General features: G+C 40.2%; 1 protein-coding gene across 1 annotated transcript in view; it reads left to right on the top strand.

Moving 5' to 3' along the window:
* Positions 1-16,878: 16,878 nt before the first annotated feature.
* Positions 16,879-24,726, top strand: part of AFAP1L1 (actin filament associated protein 1 like 1) — an 85,943-nt gene continuing 78,095 nt past the window's right edge. Inside the window, exon 1 of the mRNA XM_044659833.1 lies at positions 16,879-17,113. Coding sequence (XP_044515768.1) covers positions 16,879-17,113 — 235 coding nt within the window. The remainder of the gene's footprint in view (positions 17,114-24,726) is intronic.

The raw sequence follows: 24,726 nt of genomic DNA on the forward strand, positions 1-24,726 counted from the left end.
TGTTCTCTAAGTTTCCTTCCATTTCTGACATTCTGTGTTCTCCAGCCCCTTCCAGCTCTGATGATTAATGAAATGGATACGTCTTTGTAGGTGATGATGTTGGAAATTATTATGTCACTTTAAAATTTGCAAAGTGCTTTATATACATTAACCTCATTCTATCAAGACAACAGTCTTCTGTAGAAGGTAATTCTGGTATTGTTAACTCCATTTTATAGAGAAGGAAACTAACTCAGAAAGATTAGAACCCAGGTCCTTCTGACTAAATGTTACCATAAAATGTCTTCTATCTATTGATCCATGCTGCCTATTCAGTCTAACCAAGTTTATATTCTTGGTGGAAATGTGCAAAGATGTAAAGATGCATCATCCTTAAGGGAATTCTGGAGATTTAGGAAGGAAGATGGTTGATCTCCTACTCACCTCACCCTCCCACTTTCCAAAGGGAGATCTGGAGAGGGAAAAGAGGCAGGGTGTACATCCATGCAAAATTCACTCAGTCTTTCAATTCTCCCAACCCCCTGAAAAGGATCCAGCCAATTCATTTTTGGAGGTATCTATCTTTTTTCCTTCCACCTTCCATGGAGGCAGGCATCTGAATCACAGAATGATGTAGTCAAAAGAGAATTGGGGCTTAAAGTTGAAGGACCTGGGTTTCAATATTGACACTAGTACTTACTGGCTGATCTGTAAGATATGAATAATGAGGGGCAGCTACATAACATTGTAAATATAGTGCCAGGCCTAAAAGCAGGAGGATCTGGGTTCAAATCTGACCTCAGGCATTTCCTCAATGTGTGACCCTGGGCAAGTCACTTTACCCTATTTGCCTAGTTCTTATCCTTCTGTCTGAGAGTTGTTACTAAGATAAAAAAGGAAGAATTTAAGGAAAAATTATGAGTAATAATGCTTGGGGGAGCAGTTATCTATTTTTCTCGTTTACCATTGAGTAACTTCCTTCTCCCCTAACCCAATTTTAGGGAAACCAGATGATCTGGCATCATTGCAAAATAAGTTTTATAAAGATCATCCCTTGGATCATAGGACTTAAAGCTAAAAGCCCAAGCCTTTCATTTACATGGATGAGGAAAAGAAGTCTCAGAGATATTATTTAAGTGATCAGACCAAGTTTACATCTGTAGTAACAAGCAAAGTAAGAATTAGAACCCAGGGATTTGGAGTGCTAATGAAGGGTGCTTGCATAGCCCCTGGGTAGCTTCAATGACCTGGGTTTACTATAAGATGGTGATCTTGTTTTTATAAGGTAAATTGCTGACAGAATATAAGGGATTTGGGGGAAATAGCAGTCAATAGCAGAAAAGTGACAAATCATCAGTTAAAAATGGTCAATAAACAGTTCAACCTAGGAGGAGGGAAAGAGAAATGGAATGTAAGCACTTTTCCAGATTCAACAAATAATCATTGAGCCCCTACTATGTGTAAAGCGCTGAGTTCAGTGCTGGGGATACAGAGATAAAATGTGGCATGAGGGATAAGCTCAGCAAAACAGGGTCAAGCGCTGGTGCTTAGGACAAAATAAATCAATCTTTGATCTCAAGAAGGTTATAATAAAAAATAAAACACAAATATGTATAATAATTATGGTTGGGGGAAAGAGGTATCAGAAAAATCCTCATTGAAAACCTGGGTGATTGGGAAAATGATGTAATCTTGTCAAAAACTGAAACATTGGAAAGAGCTAGGTGGTTCAGTGGATTGAGCTCCAGACCTAGAGGTAGGGAGGGGATTCTGGGTTAAAATCTGAACTCAGACACTTCCTAGCTGTGCGACCCTGGGCAAGTCATTAACCCCCATCTACTAGCCCTGACCACTCTTCTGCCTTAGAACCAATATATAGTATTGATTCTAAGATGGAGGATAAAGATTTGTTTGTTTGCTGTTTTAAAAAGGAAGTGTAGGACAAATCAGAGGGGAAAAGAGTGAATTGCATTTGGGACATGTTAAACTTAAGATGTTATCAAAGTCAAGATTCTAGCAGATAGTTGGTGATACCACACTGCAATTCAGAAGAAAGATAAAGACTGTTTATGTATATCTGGGAATCATCTGCATAGAGCTGATCATTAAACCCTTGGGAGCTGATGAGATGATGTGATTACCAGAAGACCTTGTAGAAAGAAAAGAAAGGAAAAATCAGAATAGAACCCTGAAGAAAATCCATGCATGGCAGGTGGAAGAGATATGATGATCCTCCAAAGGTGACTGAGAGAGAGTAGTCAGACTGTGGTAGAGGAACCAGAAGAAAACAGCATCACAAAAGCCTGACTGAACAGGAAGGGAAAGAATATCTAGAGGAGAAAGCAGCAAACAATATTAATAGCTGAAGAATGGTTTAGAATGAGGCCTAAGAATGGGCCATTGGGTTTAACTAATAAATCATTGTTAATCTTGTGGGGGAAGATGGTTCCGATGATGAAGCAGAAAGTCAAAATGCAAGGGATTGAGAGTAAGTGGGAGGAGAGGAAGTAGGGAAGCTAGGTATTATAGTGGATAGTGTTAAGCCTGGAGTCAGGAAGACTCATCTTCCCAAGTTCAAATCTGGCCTCAGACACTTTCCAGCTGAGTGACCCTGGGCAAGCTACTTAAAACTGTTTCCCTCAGTTTCCTCATCTATAAAATGAGCTGGAGAAGGAAATGGCAAACTACTCCCAGTGTCTTTGCCAATAAAACTCCAAGTAGAGTCACAAAGAGTCAGACAAACCTAAAAACATAAAGAGAAAATGGAGTCAATGAGTGAAGATAACTTTCTAGGAGAGCCTTGAGGGGATAGTGAGGTCAAATAAAGGTATTTTAAGGATAGAAACTTTCTGGGTATATTTGCAGATAATGAATAGCAGAAAGATCTAAGTTTAAATGTTGAGAGGGGATCAAGAGAGGGGATCAAAAGAGCAAGATCCAGTAGAGGCTAGAAGGAATAAGATCAAAGGTATGAGCAGAAGTGGGAGCCTGATCAAGATGAGTCACCTTTTCCTGAGAGGGGAACAAAGAAAGAGGGAGTAGGGCAGGCTATTAAAGGGATTCAAGGTGTAGAATTGAGATGAAGTCTTTATTTCCTTAGGTATGTCGTGAGGTCCTCAATATGGGTCAGGAAGTAACAGTGTCGTGAGGAGAGGGGAGAAGGCTTGGAGCAGCAGCTTTGAGGAGAGCAATAGACTCACTCGGGGAAAAAGAAGTTTGGCCTGGATAATTCAGATTTGTAGTGGACTTGGTTAATATGGTTGTAGGACTTTCTCCTCCAGTGTTTAGGAGCAATAGAGTAGAAACTGAAGGCAGATGATGGGGAATACCCAGGAATTCCATTTGTCAAAGCCTGAGCTATAAAGGATTCAAGGGAAGAGGATCCATGAATCCTTTTCCTCTCTTCCACAGGATATCTGAAGATAGTAATCATATCTCCTCTTAACTCTAAATTCTGTGATCCTGTAATGAGTCTAACAAGAGCATCACCATCTCCCTGGTTCTAGACTCTATGCTTCTATTAATGCAGTCTAATGGGGCAGCTAGAGTGCTGGGCCTAGAGTCAGGAAGACCTGAGTTTAAAATTTAACTTCAGATATTTATCAGCTATGTGACCCTGGACAGGTCATTTAACCTCTTGTCTGCCTTAATTTCCTCATCTATAAAATGAGGACAATGATATTTCCTACTTTCCAGGATTGTTTTGAGGATAAAATGACATAATAATTGTCAAATATTTAGCACAGTACCCAATACATAGTAAGTGATATATATCCTATTATTATTAACGTGACATTAGCTTCCTTTGCACTTTTGGCCAAGAAGGGCTTTGTAGGAAAGTAGTAGAATGTCCATTACTAAGATTAAAGGGATTTTGCAGAAAAATTGAAGGAGTCAATTCAGTGTTAGCAGCATAATCCTTTTTATTTATCATTTTCTATAGATTGCTATGTAGTTAGTTTAACTCCAGACAGCAAAAGATGCACTGATGGGGGCAGCTGGGTAGCTCAGTGGATTGAGAGTCAGGCCTAGAGCCGGGAGATCCTAGGTTCAAATCCAGCCTCAGACACTTCCCAGCTGTGTGACCCTGGGCAAGTCACTTGAACCATTGCCCACCCTTACCACTCTTCCACCTAGAAGCCAATACATAGAAGTTAAGGGTTTAAAAAAAAACAAAAAATAAACAAAAAAAAGATGCACTGACAAAGGCAGCACCAATCCTCCAAACTGGGGAAGCAACAGGTAAATCGGGGCAAAGGCTGACACCATAAAGTGAAACTGGGAAAGGATACAACCAGGAATATCATCACAGAGCACAAGAGCACAGTGGTCTTCAAGGCATGGCAGGAGGAGTCAATGGTACTGTCAAGAGAGGATGATCTGAAAATTTTTTGAGGAACCTTTGAGGTCTGTTTTCATACCATGCTTCAGGGAGGCTCAGGTGTTTTATAGAGAAAGGAAGGATCCTACTCAGGTGTGTTGGACTGGCCTGAGATCACAGGCCAGGATCAATCAGCTGCCAATTGGTTAAACAACTAAGCATTTCTAGCTAGGGAGGTTTCAAGCAAAGACAATATCAGACATAGAGGGTTCTAGAAGGAATGGAATTAAGGGAGTTGTAGTACAGGTAGGAAGAAATAGGACATGGATAGTTTGTTGGATAGAAGAATGAAAGGTTTTTCTGAACTACCACAGTCAGAATCAGATATATAGAGAAAAGAAAAGTGAAGAGATGGTGTGTTCAGTAGCTATTCAACAAAAAGTCTTCCTTCAGATGTGTCAGATGGGCTGGTCCACACTGAGATTGAGCTCTGGTTGAGGAGGGGTTGTGAACCATTCTGGACCAAGAGCAGACCTCTAAAAGAAGATAGCAGGAAGCTTTCCCTTCTTTTTCAATCCTAGTAGATGCCCCTTTGAGATCTGCTTTCTGTGGCTTCATCCAGGCAGAGTGAATGTGTGTCACTTCCCTAGAGAGTAGGGACAGAGGCATTATTGTGCTGAGCAGGACAAGGGAGGCTTTCATCCAGCTGCCAACATCAGGCTGGCACAATGGCGAGATGCACAGGGGCACAAAGTCTGAGAGGAATATAGGAGGCAGGAGGCAGGGCCACAAACCAATGAAAAATTCTCTCCTGGGCAGGCTCCAATTGCCGAGCAAAGTGTAGGCTGGAGATGAAGTTCTTATGATAAATTAACTTCCCTTATTTAGGAGAGAGTAGTAGAAAGAGCTCTAACCTCAATTAACCAAGTAGACTTGAATGGAATCCCAGTTCAGTCAGTCAAGAAGCATTTATTAAGTGCTTACTATGTGCTAGATTACAAAAAGACAGAAAGTCCCTGCCTCAAAGAGTTTACAGTCTAATGGAAGTGACAACATACAAATATTTATACAGAATGAATAAGACATAAGAAATAATTAGCATAAGAAAGGAATTAGAACTAAGAGGAGTTGGGAGAGGCTTCCTATAAAAGATGGGATTTTAGTTGGGACTTAAAGGAAGCCAGGGAAGGCAGTAGGTGGGGAGAGCATTCAAAGCATGGAGGACAGCCAAAGAGGAGAGATGGAACGTCTTGTTCATGAAACAGTAAGGAGTCCAGTATGACTCGATTAAAGAGTATATAATGGATGGTAAGGTGCAAGAATACTGCAATTGCAGGGAAAGGCTAACTTGGAAAGGATTCTGAGTACTAGAAGAAGATTTTATATTTGATTCTGCAGGCAAGAGGGAGACACTGAAGTTTATGGAGTAATGGGGTGATAGGACTAGGGGTGCATGAGGAAAACTATGGTAATGCCATGAGGGTGGATTGGCATAGGGAGAAACTGGAGGCAGGCAGACCCACCAGTCGACTTTTATAATAATAGTCTGGGTGTGAGGTGACAAGGGCCTGTGCTAAAGTGGTGGCAATATCAGAAGAAGAAGGGGGCATATTTAAGAAAAGTAGTGAAATTGACAGTCCTTGGCACTGAATTGGATATGGGGGATGAAAGATATTGAGGACCTGAGACTGACTGAGGGACTAGAAGGATGGTATTACCCTCTATAGTATTAGGAAAGGCAGGTTGGGAAGGTCGGGGGGGGCGGGGGGGAAGGGGGGGAATAATGAGTTCCATTTTGGATGTATTATGTTTAAGATATCTACTGGACATCCAGTTTGAAATGTCTAAAGGCAGTTGGAGATGTGAGATTGGAGGTCAACAATGAAGTTAGTTAAAGGTAGGTAGATTTGAGAATCATCAGAATAGAGATGGTAATTAAATCCATGGGAGGTGATGAGATCCCCAGGTAAAGTAGTATAAAGGAAGGAAAAAAGAGAGCCCAGGACAGAACCCTATGGGACACCTATGATGATCTGAAGATCTAGCAAAAGTCAGAGAAGGATGGACCAAATAGGTAGGAGGAGAACCAAGGGAGAGTGAAGCCCTGAAAACCTAGAAAGAAAAGAGTATCAAGTTGAAGAGTGTGATTAACAGGGTCAAAGGCTACAGAGAAGTCAAGAAGAATGAGGGAGGACTCAGAAAAAGTCAATGAATTTGGCAACTAAGAGATCACTGGTAATTTTGGAAAGAAGAGTTTTAAAGGAATGATAAAGTCAGAAAACAGATTGTAAGGGATTAAAAAGAGAGGGAGAGCAGAGAAAATGGATGCACCTAGTAGGAGATGATCTTTCTGAGAAGTTTAGCCACAAAAAAACAGAAGAAATGTAGAAATATAGTAAAGAGGCATAGAAGGATAAAGTAAAGGAGTTTTCTTAGAATGGAGGAGACATGGACATGTTTGTAGGTAGTAGGGAATGAGCTAATATAAAGACTGATAATAAGTGATAATGTAATGATGACAGAGGAGACAATCTGTTGGAGGAAATGGAATTAAATCACATGAGCAGGTAGAGGGGTTAACCTTGATAAGGAATAAAGCAACTTCATTGCATGAGACAGGGGTAAAGGAGGAGTTAGTGGTAGAAGGCTTCTGAGGGATAAAAGGAAGAAGGGGGAGGAGGAGCTCACAGAAAACAGTCTTAATATTTCCCATAAAAATAGTAGGCAAGGATTTCAGCTGTGGAGAAAAGATAGACATGAGAAGTTTGAAGAGAGATGAAAAGGTTTGGAAGAACTGCTGTGGAGAGTGGGATAGTGAGTTGATAAGGGAGGTGTAGAAGCATTGCTGAGCAGCAGTGAAGACCCAGTAGAAGTAATGTAACATAAATTCTGATACTTTATCAACTTGAAGACCCTGAGAAAGTCTTTTCATCTTTTTTATTACACAGTTTCCTCATATATAAAGTGGTGGCGCTGCTCCTCATACTTCATTACTCTCAGGATTTTGAGGGAAACACTTTGTTGTTTTTTTTTAATAATTTTTAATATATTTTGTTTATTTACATCACCAGTTTCCTCCAGGACTCCCACCTATCCACCAGATAACCATCCCATATAACAAATAATATTTTTTAAAAAGAAAAGAAAAAGGAAAATATGTGCAACATGGGACATTTGTGAACCTCCAACCCCTGTAAAGGAATGGAGTGGGAGTGTCCTTCTCAAATCTCTTCTTTCCAGACATGCTTATTCTTTACTATTTTGCAACATTCACTTTTTTTTGCAGTTGTTCAAGCCATTCACATTTTTGTGGTCCTTGTGTATATAGTTCTTTTGACTCTTTTTCCTTCACTTTGCATCAGTTCATGTAGATCCTTCCAAGCTTCTCTGTATTTGTTGCATTCGTCATTTCTTACAGCATAGATATGTTCCATTACATTCATGTGGTGAAACACATTTTGCTTAGCCATTTCCCAATCACTGGGCCTCTGCTTTGTTTCCAATTCTTTGCTATTTCAAAAGATGCTGCTATAAATGTTTTGGCAAATATGAGGACTTGCTTCTTATCAAAGGTCTCTTTGAGGTAATGGAATCTCTGGAACACAGAGGAAATCACTTTGTTAATATTAACAGCCCCACAGAAATGGAACTTATGCCTTTACTTTTGTCTAGCACTTTATCCAGAATATCTTTTACCTCATTTGCTCCACAAAATAAAAGTAAAATGCACCAGGACATGGTCATTATCCTCATTTTACAGAGAAACTGTGACCAGAGATCATCCCCCTAAGGGAACTATAGCTAATGAATGGAAGAATTAAGACTAGTTCTTGAATTGTAGGATCTCAGAGCTTTTGAAGCAGGAAAAGGCCTCCAGAGGACATCTAGTACAGCCCCTCTCAGAGCTGGAATCTCTACTATATCATCTTGAATCAAAGATCACCAAGACTATGTGAAAACCTTTCTTGTGGCAGGGAACTCACCACCTTGTGAGGCAGCCCTTTCTCTTTTGGATAGCTCTGAGGAGGCTTTTACTTATATTCAGCAGAAATCAACCTTAAAGAATGCTGAACAGAAAGGATCCTTAGGTACCATCTCTTCACGACCCATCCCCTTCATAGAGAGGATAATTGGGGTTCAGAGAAAGAAACTGACTTGCTCAAGGTCACCCAAAGAATCAGGAATAGAACTGGCACTAGAATTCAGATCCTCTGATTCATAGTCCAGACTGTTTCCCACATCATCATGAGATTTCATACTATAAGGATAGTATACTCTGAGATGAGGTTTAGCAAATTCTTGTGACCTTCAGGCTCTTCTGAACTTAAGAAGACAACCTTAAAGGTGTCAAAACCTTGTTTTTACTCCTCTTTTTCAGACTTGTAGAGGTGATTCAGGCTCAGGTGTGAGCTTAATTTAATTGAAGAAACACTTATTAACCTATAGATAAGTGAAACGGTGGATTGAGCTCTGGGAAGGAAGGAAGGAAGGAAGGAAGGAAGGAAGGAAGGAAGGAAGGAAAGGAGATGGCTGCCTCCAAGAAATTTCTATTCCACAGAGTTGGGTCTGAGTTTGGCCAAGTAACCTCTTAAGTTCCCTTCCAACTCTAAGATCCTAAGATTTATGATTACATGGCTCTAATCTGACTGCCAAAATTGCTAGCTATGTTACCTTAGTAAAGTCACTTCTTTCTGATCTCAGTTCTCTCCATCAATAAAATTTAGGCATTATAGCCCCTGCCTTAGCCATTCTTGTAGCACTAATATATACTAATATTTGGCACAAACTTCCTTTTTTGTTTCCAAAGATAAGTGGTATTTGGGGATTAATTGAAGACATTAGCATAGATTTTTATTAGGGATTCATATTGTCCATTTGAGCATACCTAATAGATTAGCCTCACTGAGTACATCATTTATTCAGTAAACATGTATAGAACATCAGGAGTTCATAGTTTAATGGGAAAGGATGAAATATAAACATCAATAATTCCTCCAGGAAACTCTTCCCTAATGTCACATAGCACTTTGTCTTATAGCTTTCTAATACACGTATCAAATAATGTTGTATATTATAATTATTTCTTTATGTGTTTTATCCCTGTATTTTCCAGTGAACTCCATGGGGGTAGGAACCCTGCCTTTTCTGTATTTTGTATGTCCCCCCCAATACTTTACACATGGTAAGGACTTAATAAATGTTTGTTTATCGTTGATTGCCTGACATTCTATAATATGAAAAAACTCTCTAAGATGTACAAAGTGCTATAGACATTCAAAGGAAGAGGATTTCATTAATGGGAAAAAAACCAAGATGAACAATTGAAACAGAAAGCAAAAAAGGTTGACCTCTGACCATATCATCCCACTCTTGACAGCATATCCCCCCATTGCAAATTTCCAAAAGAAAGCAAGGAGGCTATCAATATGAACCAAATTTTAACCAAGAGGAGGTGGTTTGTGAAGTGGAAATGAAGAGAATCTTAGAAGAAAGTGACCTTAAAGATCATAGATTGAAGTTTTAGAAGCATCACCACTGAATTCCTCTTCTGATGTTTTCTTAGGCCCTAGAGCTGACTCTAGTTTGTTGATAACTGTGCCAACTGAGCATTATTTCTGCCAGATTCTATCAAGATGGGCCTGGTGATTGAGTTGCATCTGGGATCTAGACTCTAGCTAATTTTGGAGAGATTTGTCATTAGCTTATTGACATGATAATGAAATTTTTGGCTTTTGGTCTTCAAGAAATTCTGGAAGACCATCTACTGTAAGGGTTCTTGAACTTTTTGTGTCTCATGGAACCTTTGGCCGGTTCATAATCAGCCTATGGATCTCTTCTCTGGGTAGGATAATGTTTTTAAATGCATAAAATTCATAGGATTATGAAGTAAAACAATCATATTGGAAAGATTATGAGATACTTTAAGAACAAGCTAGTTCACACTCCTTTCAAAACCTATACAGATCTCCTAATGAAGCCCAAGCTTTGAGACACTAAATCAAAGAGGGTTTACAATATTACAGTAGGGAGAGTGCCCCCACTGAGGAAACCAAGAGCCCTTGGTCAGGTACCATAGGGATTAATATGTCCAATTCCAGACAAAATAGATGGGGCAAGAATGCAAGACAAGAGTTTCTTTGTTTTACAAGATTTAACTCAGAAGGTAAGACTAAACTGTAGCTAGCCGAGGGCCTGAGGAAGTAGAAGAAGAGATTAAACCATAATCCAGAAAGGGCCAGGATACATAGAAGGATTTAGGATTTCAGCATGACTTGAGAAAGAAGATAGTTAAAGGTCCAGCTGAGAGATTGTTCCTGGGTCTTCATGGTCCTAACTTCAGCTCATCCATCATTCCTCCTAATGGTTGAGAATAACAGCTAAGATTTAATGTCATCCACTAGAGAAGCCACAGTGGTTCCAGAAAAACTGATGTCCTACTAGGCTTCATTGCCCATATAACTACAGTTTATGCAACAGGGCAGCCTTGGGTGGCTCATATCCCAGAACAATAGCTGAACCAAAGCGAATTTATGTGAAAGACTGGGGTCTTATTCAGATTCACTTAGATATCAGATAGGAAGATACTAAGGTCATAAAATTGCAGAACCGATTGACCTTTGTAGCCTGAAAGGCTCCCAGCCAAAGCCTGAAAAGGGAAGTGGTTCCAGGGAGGAGAAGGTGGGGTATCTAGAAACAGCCTGTCTTGGGGCAGCTGGGTAGCTCAGTGGATAGAGAGTCAGGCCTAGAGAAGGGAGGTCCTAGGTTCAAATCTGACAAATCTGAGCTCACACACTTCCCAGCTGTGTGACCCCGGGCAAGTCACTTGACCCCCATTGCCTACCCTTATCACTTTTCTGCCTAGGAGCCAATACACAGAAGTTAAGAGTTTAAAATAAAAATAAACAAACAAACAAATAAATAAATAAATGAAAAAGAAATGGCCTCTCTCAAAAAAAAAAAAAAAAAAAGTAGGCCTGACAGAGACAATGAAAGAGGAAAATGATAAATGTTGGAGAGGCTATGGAAAAATAGGCACACTTGTATACTGTTGGTAGAGCTGTGAATCAGGCCAGCTATACTGGAAAACAATTTCTAAAAGTGGATCAAAAAGTTACTAAATTATGTATGCCCTTTGTATATCACTACCAGGCCAATATGCCTAAAAGATCAAAGAAAGTAAAAAAGGACTTATATTTACAAAAAAAAAAAATTATAGCAACTCTTTTTGTAGTAGACACAAATTGGAAACTAATGGGCTATATTCCCAATGGGGAATGACCAAACAAACTATGGTATATGAAAATGATGGAATATTACTATGCCATAAGAAATGATGAAATAGACAAAGGAAACTGGGAGGACTTTAATAAACTGATAATAAGGAAAGTGAGCAGAAGAAGAAGAACAATCTATACAGTGACAGCACTGTCAAGAAAAACAACTCTGAAAGGCTTTAGAACTCTATTCACTGCAACAATAAACCATAAGTCCAAAAGACTGAAGATGAAACACTCCACTCACTTCCAGCCAGAAAGGTGTTGAATATAAAGTGCAGAGAGAGACATACACTTTGGATATGATTTATGTGGGTATCTGCTTTGCTGGACTATGAATATTTATGATAAAGATTTTGTTTTTCAAAGCAGAACAATTTAGTGGGAGGGTAATGGGAAGGACAGATTATAAGCACATATAAAAATAAATAGATGCTTAAAAAAGAAATGAAAAAGCAGGCCTGAAAACTAGAAGTATTTGGGGACTAACACAATATGGCATTGCCTCCATTTTAGTGACCATTAGTGCTTTTTCTTACTAATATCCTAAAAAATGATGCTCTGAATTGAACCCAGTATTTCAGAGAGGGTCTGACAAGAGTTCAGTGGGACTATGCCCCTCTCAATTCAGCCTAAGATCACATTAGTTTTGGATGTAGTTAATATCACACATTTGACTTCCTTTGAGTTTCTGGCTCACTGAGACCTCTAGATTACTTTGATATCTCTTCTATCCTGTATCTGGGAAACCAATTGTAGGGGGTTATGAGGTTTTCAAGCATTTGTAAATAAATTTGCTTATCTCATGGAATGCTGATGAAATCTTCCAAGAGGAAGAGGCTGGGGAGTTTGCTTCTAGAAAGGCCTGATAATGTGTAACAGAACTTGTAAAGACATTGTATAATTGGTTCTGGTCTGCTAACCACATGGTAGGTAAAGAGGAGACTTTTTGGCTCTTTGGCTTATGGTACCAAAGCTGGGATGCATTCAAAAAGGAAATAATCAGGCAGAGTCTAACCAGAGGTCTTGGTGTGAGCTTTTTCTGGATTTGCTATCACGGGAGAAAAAGGACTAGCTATTGAAGACTTCAGGACTACAGAGAGCCACTGGACCTTCTCATCCCATAAGATGAAATGGACACTTTCAGAGGAAACTGGGAAGACCATTCATTCAAGTCCTCTCATCAACATGTAATCATGCCTTTCTAGAAGCAGTCTCCCAGCCTCTTCCACTTAGCGCATTGTACTAGCACCCCATTACACACATACTATTGTTTCTACCGGAAAATGCTATAAAGTTCTAAATAATGAACTTGGGGGACACAATCACTTTAACCCTGAGGCTAGTTGCTTTCTAATGTAAACTGATCTTTACCACTTGGAAATCGGTAAAACCAAAAGAGCCTAAAAGTCACTCAGGATGACACTGGAATGGTCCAATGAGAATCATAAATAAATAAATAAATAAACCTGAGCTATGGGAAATGAGGACTCTAGCTATGAGCTACGCTTCTCCATTATTAGAAGACATCAGTTGGGCTGGGCAACTGCTTGGTGGGATTATGCTAGGGGGGATTCCTGCTTCACAAAGACATCTTGAGTTCATTCTTAGTCCTAAGAGACTATGATTCTAGGACTGAGGGATGTTGAGGAAGATGAAAGAATACATAAGAATAAAGTATGCTCAATTCAACATTCATTAGACATCTATTATGTTCAAGGAACTCGAGATGTAAAGATCAATGTAATAATGTAATGCTGATCTTAAGGCGATAATACAAGGTAGAATGAGACTAGAACAAAGAAGAAACATTGGAAAGGTGCTCTGAGACAATCTAAGTAAGATCAGGGAAGACTTCATGGAAAAGATGGCTGCTAGGCTGGGATTTTTAAGGAAGAGAAAAATTTTTAAAGATAAAAATGTGGCAGGAATGCATTCTAGGCATGGGGACCAATCTACAGTACTACTTGGAGTCGCAATAGGGCAGGAGATTAGATTTGAAGGTGAGTGTATGCTAGTAAATGTTTAATAATCAGATATCAGGGTGGGATGTACATATAACACACGTGAAAAATATCCTTATCTTCCATCTTAGAATCAATACTATATATTTTACTAGCACAATACTATATATTGGTTCTAAGAAGAGCAGTAAGGGCTAGGCAATGGGGGTTAAGTGATCTACCCAGAGTTACACAGCTAGGAAGTATCTGAGGTCAGATTTGAACCCACGACCTCCCATCTCAAGGCCTAGCTCTCTATCCATCAAGCTACTTAGCTGCTGTCAACCTCATATCCCCCCATATAACACACTTTTAAGGTTTAATATTTTTCTCCAATGAACATTTTGGAGCTATACCCAATGGGCTCTAAAGAAGTATATACCCATGGACCCAGAAATACCATTACCAGGTTTGTATCCCACAGAAACATATCTTAGACTGATATAATTACATTAATGTAGGTGCTTCTCGTACTTCCCATCATATTCAGCTCCTTCACTGAATCTTCCAGGAAGGATCCACCTAACGTGGCTATTCTTTGCTTCTTTTGGAAGCTCAATACTCAGGCAGCACAGCTATGTCAGCACAAACACCATTATCATTAGCATCAGTATCATCATCATTATCACCATCATCATCATTAGGAGCAGCATAATCATTATCCTCATCAATATCCTCAACATTGTAATACTCTCTTAGCCAATTGATGCCTGTGGGGTTTTTTGTAGTATGGTGTCAAGTCCACCCTGGGTCTTAGAAATAGTAGACTTAGATTCAAGTTCTGACATGATCATATCTTAGCTCTGTGACCCTAGCTAGGGAAGTCACAAACCCTCTGGTGCTCACTTTTCCCATCTATAAAGAGGATAACAAAACTTTCACTAACTGCCTCATAGGCAATGGTAGGGAGCCTTCCAGGCCCTCAACTATGTACTTCAGTATCTCGAGGATCTATCACTTCAGCTCCACTGACACAAGTCAGAGCTCCTCTGTAACTTAGATGGCCACTGAGAGTTGTTCTAGCTAAAAAAGTCATCCCCCCTGTGGCCAAACCCCTGTGACAGCTCTCTGATCCTAGCTATTCTTTGGCCAGCAGACATAAAGTCCATTACCAGACTGTACTGGAAGCCTGCCTGGCTTAGTAGCACTTGCCAGACCCTGTGCTCCTCTGGCATAATGAGAACCCAGCTCCATGCTACAATAGAACATCAGAGAAGTACTTTAGTGAAGGGAAATGCCAAATAAATATGAGGTCTCTTTCTACTTTTCCAGTATTCTTACACTTTATTCCCCTCCACATACTCCCATCCACTGACTCTTCACTTTCTAATACCATGCATTTTTTTCTGGCTGTCTCCTATGCCTTGAATTCTATCCCTTCTCACTGTTGTCTCTTAGTTCTCTTGGCTTCCATTTTTCAAGACTCAACTCAAATCTCATTTTTCTGCCGTAAGACTTTCCTAATGCTAGTATCTTCCCTTTGTTGATTATCTCCAGTTTATCCAGGCTTTATCTCATTTTTTCATTTTTTTTCATATTATCTCCTCCATTGGACAGTATCTTAGAGATCTTTCTTTGTATTCTTATTACTTAGCATTAGCACAATGCCTGCACACTTTTGGTAGTATTGTTTAATTGTTTCAGACAAGTCTCACTACACTTTATGATTCCATTAGGGGTTTTCTTGGCAAAGAGAATGGAGTGCTTTGCCATTTCCTTCTTCAGCTCTTTTTATAGATGAATAAACTGAGGCAAACGGTGTTAAGTGACTTGCCTAGGGTGACACAACTAGTATCTGAGACTAGATTTGAATTCACTTCCTCCGAACTCCTGAATGCCAGGTTAAGAAGTTTGTTTTTTACCCTGTAGATAATGAAGAGCCCATGAAGGATGTAAAAGGGAAAGAAATTCCTCAGGGCAAACCAACTTCCCTATTTCTATCTGGCATATCGCTGTCCTTCCAGACAGGTTCTCAATCTCAGCACTATCCTTGATTCTTTGCCTTCTCTCATCCCACAAATCAGTCAGTTGTAAGGTGTTGTCAATTCAAACTGCTCAGCAGCTTTCCCATTCGACCCCTCCTCTGCACTCACAGAACCACCAGGTTCTCATCAGCTCTCCTCTGGACTTCTAAAGTAGCCTCCTAATTGGTCTCCCTGCCTCAAGTTTCCCCTTTCAATCGATTTCCCACACAATTGCCAAAAAGATATTTTTAAGGGCAGATCCAACCACTTCAGTCTCCTCAATAAGCTGCAATGGCTTTCTTTTACTTCAAAAATCAAATTCAAACTCCTGTGTTTGGCATTTAAAGACTTTCTGCTACCGGGCTCCAAACGATTTGTTCCTGGGTACTTCACGCTATTTCTTCTAGGTGCTTAATAAATAAATGTTTGCGGATTGACTAATGGTGGAGTGACAGAAGGAAAAGTTGAGAACAATGCTTGGAACAAAGTAGGCGCTTCATAAATTTCAGTTGATTGACTCACCTACAAATGTTAAAACAGAAAATAGCCCTAGAGATCACCTGGTCCAGGCTCTTCACTTTCCAGAGGAGGAATGCTGAGGCTCAGAGAGTCGAAATAGTAGAAGAACCAGTCTCAAATCTGAGCTTCATGGGACCTCTGAAAAGCTACTTTGGTTTTTTTGTGTCGATTTCCTTCTCTGTAGGATAAATGGGTTGAACCAAGTGATCACCGAGGTTTCTTTTGGCTAGATTGTTAGATCACTAGGCCAAGATCAAGGTGGCCATACGGGGCAAAGACGGGATTCGAACCCATATAGTCTACCCCATCGCCTTGCAAAGCACTTTGTCCCACACCGGACTCAATTAAAAGAATCCAGGGAGGGAGAGTGGTCCCGCCCTGGACAGCAGAATGTAGGGGAGGAGTAAGCTCTAGGGCAGCGGGTGGTGCTGATCCTGGGGCTAAAACTGGGCGGGAGCAGGGGGCTGGGGCGGTGCATCCTGTCTGGGGGTGGGGATATTTGGTGCGGCAGGGGGTGGAGGCTGCCACTTGCCGACCTGCTGGGACTGTCTCAATCCCAGCCGAGGCGACTAGAGAGCTGCAGCTACGGTGCGCCTCGTCCCGAAACCGGGGCTGCAGTTTACGCTCCGGGCAGCCCATCTGCGCGCCTCCAGCCTGGGCTCTGTGCGCTGGCGCCATGGAGCAGGACAGAGGTGAGCGCAGCAGAGGGTTGGCCTAGGGGTAGGGGAGAAGAAAGCCCTTACACTTGTCTCCCAGCGCTAGGGAGCCGGAGGAAAAGGGCTGCGTCGGGGAGGTTGGAGATGCTGGGGGCTGAAATGATGGCCAAAGGACGGGGACACTGGGAGTCCTGGCACTTCCCTGCCCCCTGGACGGATATTGAACAGTGTCGGGAGATAAAGACACCCCTGAACCCCTGCGCCTTCTCAGTTCCCCCTGAGCGCCCCTTATACCTTATACTCGGCGAGGTCTGGTCCCTGGCGAACGGGGCGCTAGCCCTGGCCACTTCCTTACTCCCTCCCAAGCCCCTCTCCCCCTTCACTACTTGGCGACTCTGTCTTCCCTTTTTACACCAATACCCGGCTGTTCTCTAGTCCCTCAGTTCACCACACTCACCTTTTGCACACTCTCCTCCCTCCCCATCCCCCTTCCCGTATATTCCTTTCTTCTTTCCCTTCTCCACAAACCCTACACTTGACCCTCTGCCTCCCCCCCTCCCTTCTTCCCTATTCCCCTCACATCCTGCTACTCCTCCCTACTTCCCTCCCTCCCCCCTTTCCACTCCCTTCTCCCCTCTTCCCCTCCCTTCCCGCTTCCGTTCCCCCTCCTTTTCTCTACTCTAACCCTCCCTTGTTCTGGGATGTACCTGCCCAGGGCTTAAGCAGGGTCCTGGACGGTCAGGTAACTTGTGTTTTCCGGCCCAAATGGGAGTTTCCAAACGTTGGAGTGGAAAGTGCACTGCACAGACCACCTGAGTTTGCTTCTGGTTCTGCTGTTTTAATTGATAGTATCTTATAAGATAATTAACTTCCTAAACCTGTTTCTTTATATGTTGAATGGAGACAAATAATACCTGCCTCCCAGTTTACTGCCACCTTGTACTAAGAAAAGTGCCCTATAAACTACTGAGGATTGAGATGCTTCTTAACAAAACAGAGAACTTAAAACTCCTGGAAGAACAGAAGCTGCTTAGTTTTTTTTTTTTCTTTGTAATCCATGAATGATCAGTATTTGCATATAAAATTATTATTATTATTATTATTATTATTATTATTATTAAAATCCTTACCTTCTGTCTTAGAATCAATATTGTGTATTGGTTCTAAGGCAGAAGAGCAGTAAGGGCCAGGTAATGGGGGTTAAGTGGCTTGTCCAGGGTCATACAGCTAGGAAGTGTCTGAGGTCACAGTTGAACCCAGGATCTCACATCTCTAGGTCTGGTTCTCAATCTACTGAGCCACCCAGCTGCCCCCATATAAAATTTTATTATTAGGGGCTTGAAGGGGTTGTTGTTTAGTCATTTCAGTCATGTCTGATTCTGTGAGACCCCATTTGGGGTTTTCTTGGCAAAGATATTGGAGTGGTTTGCCATTTCCTTCTCCAGCTCATTTACCAGATGAGGAAATTGAGGCAAATAGGATTAAGTGACATGCCTAAGGTCACTCTGCTAGTTAAGTGTCTGAGATCAAATTTGAATTCAGAAAGATGACTCTTCCTGACTCCTGGACTGATTCCAAGGCAAGTACTCTGTCTATTGTGCCACCTAGCTGTTTGAAAGGGAGGAGTTCTGCTAGTGCTGAGTCCTGAGGTGTTTGGCCAGTTGCCCCCGTAAAGGCTTGAGCAGAAAAGACTTTGATGGCTGGAGCAGGGGGTGTCAGATAGCTTTTGCCCACTTAGTGAGGCAGTTTGAACTATGGAAAGAGCCTTGGTGTTGAGTCAAACCTGGCTTCAAATCCTGACTGCCTCTTTGTGATCTTGGGCAAGTCACTTTACAGTGATGTCTCTTGGTTTTCTCATCTGAAGAAAGGGTGTAAGTTTCCCTTCCAAATCTGGTTAAAGATCTTCTATTATAATGTTAAATAGACTAAATCAGATTAATACAAGAGGAAATAACTTCTTTCAAACCTTCATCTTCCAGTTGTTTCTTTTTCTAGATGTTGAAAAATAAGATATGCTTTTTTTTTCTTTTTTCTAGTTCCCAAATAGTGTTTAAATTTAGACTGAATTAGCCCAAGGGGAATGAATAATTTTTCTACACATGCATAAAGGCTACTGCTAATGGAAACATGATTATTCCTTTAAGAATGACATCTGATTTATTTAAAAGAACACTAGATTGAGAGGTTGCTAAGTGGCACGGTGGATAGAGCATAGGTCTGGAGTTGAGAGGATATGGATTTAAATCTGGCCTCAGAAACTTCCTAGCCATGTGATCCTGGACAAGTCTTTTAACCCCTTTTGCCTAGCTCTTGATCTTCTGTCTTAAGAGTTGTTAGTAAGGGTTTAAAAAAAAAAAAAGAAAAGGGGAATGGGCATCAGGAATTTTGACTTCCGAAAACTCTGACCTCAGCCAAATCAATTAATATCTTTATACATAAGTGGTCTCATCTATAAAATCAGAAGTATGACCTAGCTGATCTCTTAAAGTTTTTCCAGCTATTCTGTTTTATGTTCTGACATTCTAATTGTGATATTAATGGATAATTAGCCTAATGTAGGGGAAAGTACCTTGAAATTAGAATTAAGATATTTGGGTTCAAATTCTGCTTTTGACACTAGATAGTTGTTTTGGGGGCAAGGTACTTCCATTCAGTAGAACTGACTCAGTTTCTTCACCTGTAAAATGAGGGAATTGGACAAGATGATCTTAACAGACCCTTCTGATTGTAACTCCTATGCCTTCTGTATATCCAGACATCAGTAAACCTTTATTATTAAACACCTACTATAAGCCAGGCATTGTTGGGATACCAAAAAAAAAAAAAAAAAAAGATAAGCAATGATAACACCTGCACCACCTACTTTGCAGGACAGTTGAGGGGGGGAAGTACTTTCCAAAAGTAAAGTACTATAAAAAATATGAGATGATTATTAGGTCACTTATGGGTCATGTCCTGGGCTCTCTTCCCTTTTTCCTCTATACCAGTGATAGTGAACCTTTTAGAGACCAAGTGCTCTGTCCCACTTCTCTCCCCCACCCCAGATAGAGGAAGGAGACATTGAGGGAGTGCCCCCAACATTTTGCTCACAGGAGGAAGTAAGAGCTTCCATTGGGCTCCTGGGCAGAGGGTGGGAAGGCATGGTGGAGAGGGGGAAGGGAGCAGCTCTACCCTAGTCCCTCTGCCTATCTAGTAACTAACTGGCAGGCAAGGGGTCTGTGCTCATAGAGAGGTCTCCGAATGCCAGTGGTTCTCTATCAGGGCTCTATACTGTTTTGGTGATCCCATTAGCTCCTATTGTGGTTTCAATGATATGCTGATGATGCTTACAACTGCTAATCCAGCTCTAATCTCTCCTTTTTTAAAATTTTATTTTTATTATCATGCAAAATATACTTTCATATGGGCCTTTGATGTAAGACCAAAGTCATACATAACCAAAACCCCCAAATAAAACCAAAGATACACTGATGTGAAAGACAACTCCAACAATTCTTTCTCTGGAGGTGGATAGCATTGCCTGTTATAAGTCTTTCAGAATTGCCCCAGATCATTGCATTGCTGAGAGTGGCCAAGTTTTCACATTTGATTATCATATAGTATAGTTATCTATCCTCTCTTAACTTCCAAATCTGCATCTTTGACTGCCTCTTAAACATTTCTCAAACTGCATGCCCCATAAACCAATATTGAATTCATTCTCTTTCCCTCTAAATCCTCCTCTCCTTCCAGATTTCCTTATTACTTTTGAGGCATCATTATCCTTCCAGTCACCCAGGAGCTCAATCTAGATGGCATCCTCATCTTTCACTCTATCCTTCCACCCACAGCCAATTTCAAATCCTTTGCCAAATCCTGTTGATTTTACCTTTGTAGCATCTCTGGGATGTTCCTTGTTCTCTCTTCTGATACTATCACTACCTGATACTGCCATAGCCTACTAGTTCATCTCCCTGCCAAAGTCTCTCCTTTTTCAAGTTGACAGTTGGCCCCTTAAAATCAGATTTTCTGCTTCTTTGTCTTATTTAACTTGCCAAAACTGTAAAAATAAAAGATGACTATAAAACTAATTAGGCAATGGATTGATTATTGATGATAAACTGATTTTGATACACTGCTTGCTGTGCTTGCAAAGTATCTTCAGTTTATATCAGAGAAGTGAAGCTCATAAGTGAACTTCTCTTCAGTACCAGGCGTAAGGATGCTAAGGACTTGTTATAAAAATATTTATTGAAATTATAAGGATAAAAAAGGATTTCTAACTCTAAGGGATTCTGACTCTAAGGGATTCTGCAAGGAACCGCTTCTTCTGGATCCACAAGCTACACTGATCTTTCCTGATCTGACTAACCCAAATTTTTTACTCTTCTAAATAAACTAACACTATTATCCTTAATTCTTAACTTCTGCTTCCAAGTTATAAAAATAACAAAGGCTAGCTAGCTGAGTCTCAGCAAGAACCAGGTTGGGGTTCTGAGCCTTAACAGAGGCAGAGTCCAAACCAAAGACCAGAGTTTTCTTTGGTCTTCTCAGAGTTAAAACAATCTATAAAACAGTAATAGATAGTCAGTAGTGTTTCCCAAGTTGGAGAAAGAAAACACTAAGCTCCTTCTAGTCTTTCCCTCCTTTCCTTCTACCTCAGATAGTGAGATAGAGAGAAAAGTTACCTCCTCCAAGCCTCCAGAGAGAGAGTCTCTGTGTGTGACTGCCAACTGCCAGAGACCAACTGTCATTCCCAGAGAGACTGTCACAGAAAAAAATTAGACTTTAAACTGACACTCTGGCTCAGTTCTTTTTAAAACTCCAATTCTTTCTCAAACTAGCTGCTCTACTTCTTATCTCTAAACTAATGAAACAATATTTATTTTCCAATATCATCCTTATACCTTCTAGTCCATCATTTATCAAATTAAACTTTCTAAATTGGGGATTGATTTGACTATATCAACACCCTATGCAAAAATCTCCAGTTGCTCCCTATTACCTCCTGGATCAAAGATAAAATCTTCAGTTTGACCCTTCACAACTTGTCTTCTCCTTTCTTTCTAATCTGCAATCCAGCAGCACTGGCTTCCTTGTTGTTCCTTGAATGAGATACTTCAATCTCCAGACTCTAAGGTTTTCACCTCAGACACAAGTCATTTAGCCTTTATCAGTCTCAGTTTCCTCATCTGTAAAATGGGGATAGCATTTTTATTCCTTACCTTCCGTCTTAGAATTGATACTAAATATAGATCCCCAAAAAGAACAGTAAGTAAACTAGATAATTGGGGGTAAGTGACTTGCCCAGGGTCACACAGCTAGGAAGTATCTTAGATCAGATTGAATTCAAATCCTCCAGATTCATGGCTGGGTACTCTACTATGCTACCTAGTTGCCCCAACATTTCTAAAATATTTCGCAAACTTTAAAGCATTCTATAAATACTAGTCATTATTATTATTATTATTATTATTATTGTTATTATTAGCATTTTCCCCTGGATGTCCTTCATGCCTGGAATATTTAACCTCCTCATTTCCACCTCCTGGCTTCTCTAGCTTTCTTCAAGTACCAATTAAAATCCCACGTCCAAAAAGCCATTCCTGATCCCTGTTAATGCTCCCCTCTTCATCATTCTTGATGTGTTCTGTTTGTACTTATCCTTGTACATATCTGACATCTTGTTTATACTTTGTTGTTTGCATGTTGTCTTCCCCATTAGACTGTCAACATCTAGAGGGCAGAGACTGTTTTTTTTTTTACCATTCTTTGTGCTCCCAGTGCTTAGCACAGCACAATGTTAATATAACATAGTAGGCACTTAATATGATTAACTGACTGTGGCTTTTGTTCTATTAACATTGAATGGCTTCTTTGACATCTGTTAAGGTCATATTCATGTGCTAAATTTTGACAGGAGATGATCCTGGATTTCCAAAGACTGAGGCAATGAATGAATGGAGCTTAAATTATGCCTTGCTTTACCAATAAGGAAAGACTATGTTGTCTTTAGTGTGAATATTTTATTGTAGCAACTTTTTAAAGACCTTCTAAGTCAGAGAGAGATTGTTAATCGTGGTAGCAAATTAAGGTCCCAAGCCAATGAAACATAGATCCCTAAAATACTGATGTTACTTTTGAATGATTCTTCCTTCAGCCCTGATGAGTCTCATAGCTGGAGAGATGACTATTGGGTGTTAACTTTACACTAGCAATTAAGGATGAATTACTAAAGGAAATGAGGCAGCAGAAGAGAGAATTTTGGACTTCGAATTGGCAGAGGTAGTCTTGAATCCAGCCTCTCTTTGCCACTTATTAGCCATTCGCTAAGCAGATCACTTCCCTTTATAACTGTATAATTGTATCATTTATAAAGGTTTATAACTATCATCTTTAAAATGGAGATAATAACGACACTACCTACCTCTCAGGGCTTCTATGATGATCAAATGAGATAATGTACACAGCACTTTGCAAACTTCATTCCAAATGCAATGAGGAACTTTTTTTTTTTTTTTTTTTTTTTAGCAAATTTAGGGATGTGAGCTTTTGGTGGGGGGGACGGGTAACTTGAGCAGCTTGTGCAGTGAGCTTTGGAGGGAGAGTGACTGAAGGAGGAAGATTGGTTAAGATACAGCTACAATAATCTAGTCAAGGGGGAAATGAGAATCTTTGTAAGGATACTGGCAATGTGAGGGGAGAGAGAGAAATGGATTTGAAAGGAAGAATGAACTGGCCTTGGTTCCTGGACATGGGGAACCAGGGAGAGAAAGGAGTTCCTATAATACAACATTTCTTTTTACCAAAGGGGAGACAAAAGAACAGAATAGGGAAGTGACTTAATCATAATCAAACCACTGAACAGAGACAGATCCAGAACTGGAACCCAAATTCATGTTTCCAGACTCCTGTTAATGTCATTCTAGTGGTTTCACAAAGGCTCTAGAAAAATATACTTAATGTAGAAAGAAATTATAATTGAGTTAATTATTATTAAGAAATTATTATCAGGGGAAATAGAACTCCCCTAACTCACAATTTAAATTATTACTAATATGATTCAATATGAAGTGCTGATAGCCAAAGAAGGAACTGTTAAAAGTCTGTTTGCAGATCAAAACATGCCATTTTCTACTTTATTTCCTTCATGAGTTTTTTAAGTATATGTGTGATATGTATCTTCTATCATGATATGGGCAGTATGGAAATATGTATTGCATAAAAGCACTGGTATATATCAGACTACTGCCTCTGGGAAGGGGAGGAGGAAGAAAATGTGAAATCATAAAATGTCAGGAAATAATAATTATTTTAAAATTGTTTCTATGTGTGACTGAAAAAAATAAATAAGGAAAAACTTTTTGAAGGAAAGAAAAAACCATAGGTTCAAAAAATGAAGTGCTGAAATCCTAATAGTTAAAACTAGAAGGAAGCTTAGAAATTATCTCTTCCAGGGGCAGCTGGGTACCTCAGTGGATTGAGAGTCAGGCCCTAAGATGGGAGGTCCTGGGTTCAAATCTGCCTCAAACATTTCCTAGCTGTGGGACCCTGGGCAAGTCACTTAATCCCCATTGCCTAGCCCTTTCCACTTTTCTGCCTTAGAGCCAATATGTAGTATTGATTCCAAGGTGGAAGGTAAGGGCTTAAGAAAAAAACAATCATCTTTTCCATCTCCTTATTTAATAGATGAAGAAATTTAAGAGCTAGAGAGAGTAGGTCTGACTTGCCCAAGGTCACAGCAACATGTTAAGATTCAATGATATTGGCATTGTAAGAACCCCTTCCATCAACTCAGATGTTCCCTTTTAACTAAGTAACTTTAAAGACTTTCCTGAAGATCAGAAAGTTTAAGTGAACTAGCTGGAAACAGAATTTGAACCCAAATCTTTCTAATTGTAAATCCAATATTTTAGCTGTTATGCTTTTTTAGATCTTGGTCCAAATCACACCAGGTACTAAGTAGATGGGCAGCTAGGTGGTATGATGGATAAAGTGCCAGGCCTGGAGTCAGGAAGACCGAAGGAATTC

This window comes from Gracilinanus agilis, chromosome 2 (assembly GCF_016433145.1).
Source record: "Gracilinanus agilis isolate LMUSP501 chromosome 2, AgileGrace, whole genome shotgun sequence".
Taxonomy (NCBI): Eukaryota; Metazoa; Chordata; class Mammalia; order Didelphimorphia; family Didelphidae; genus Gracilinanus; species Gracilinanus agilis.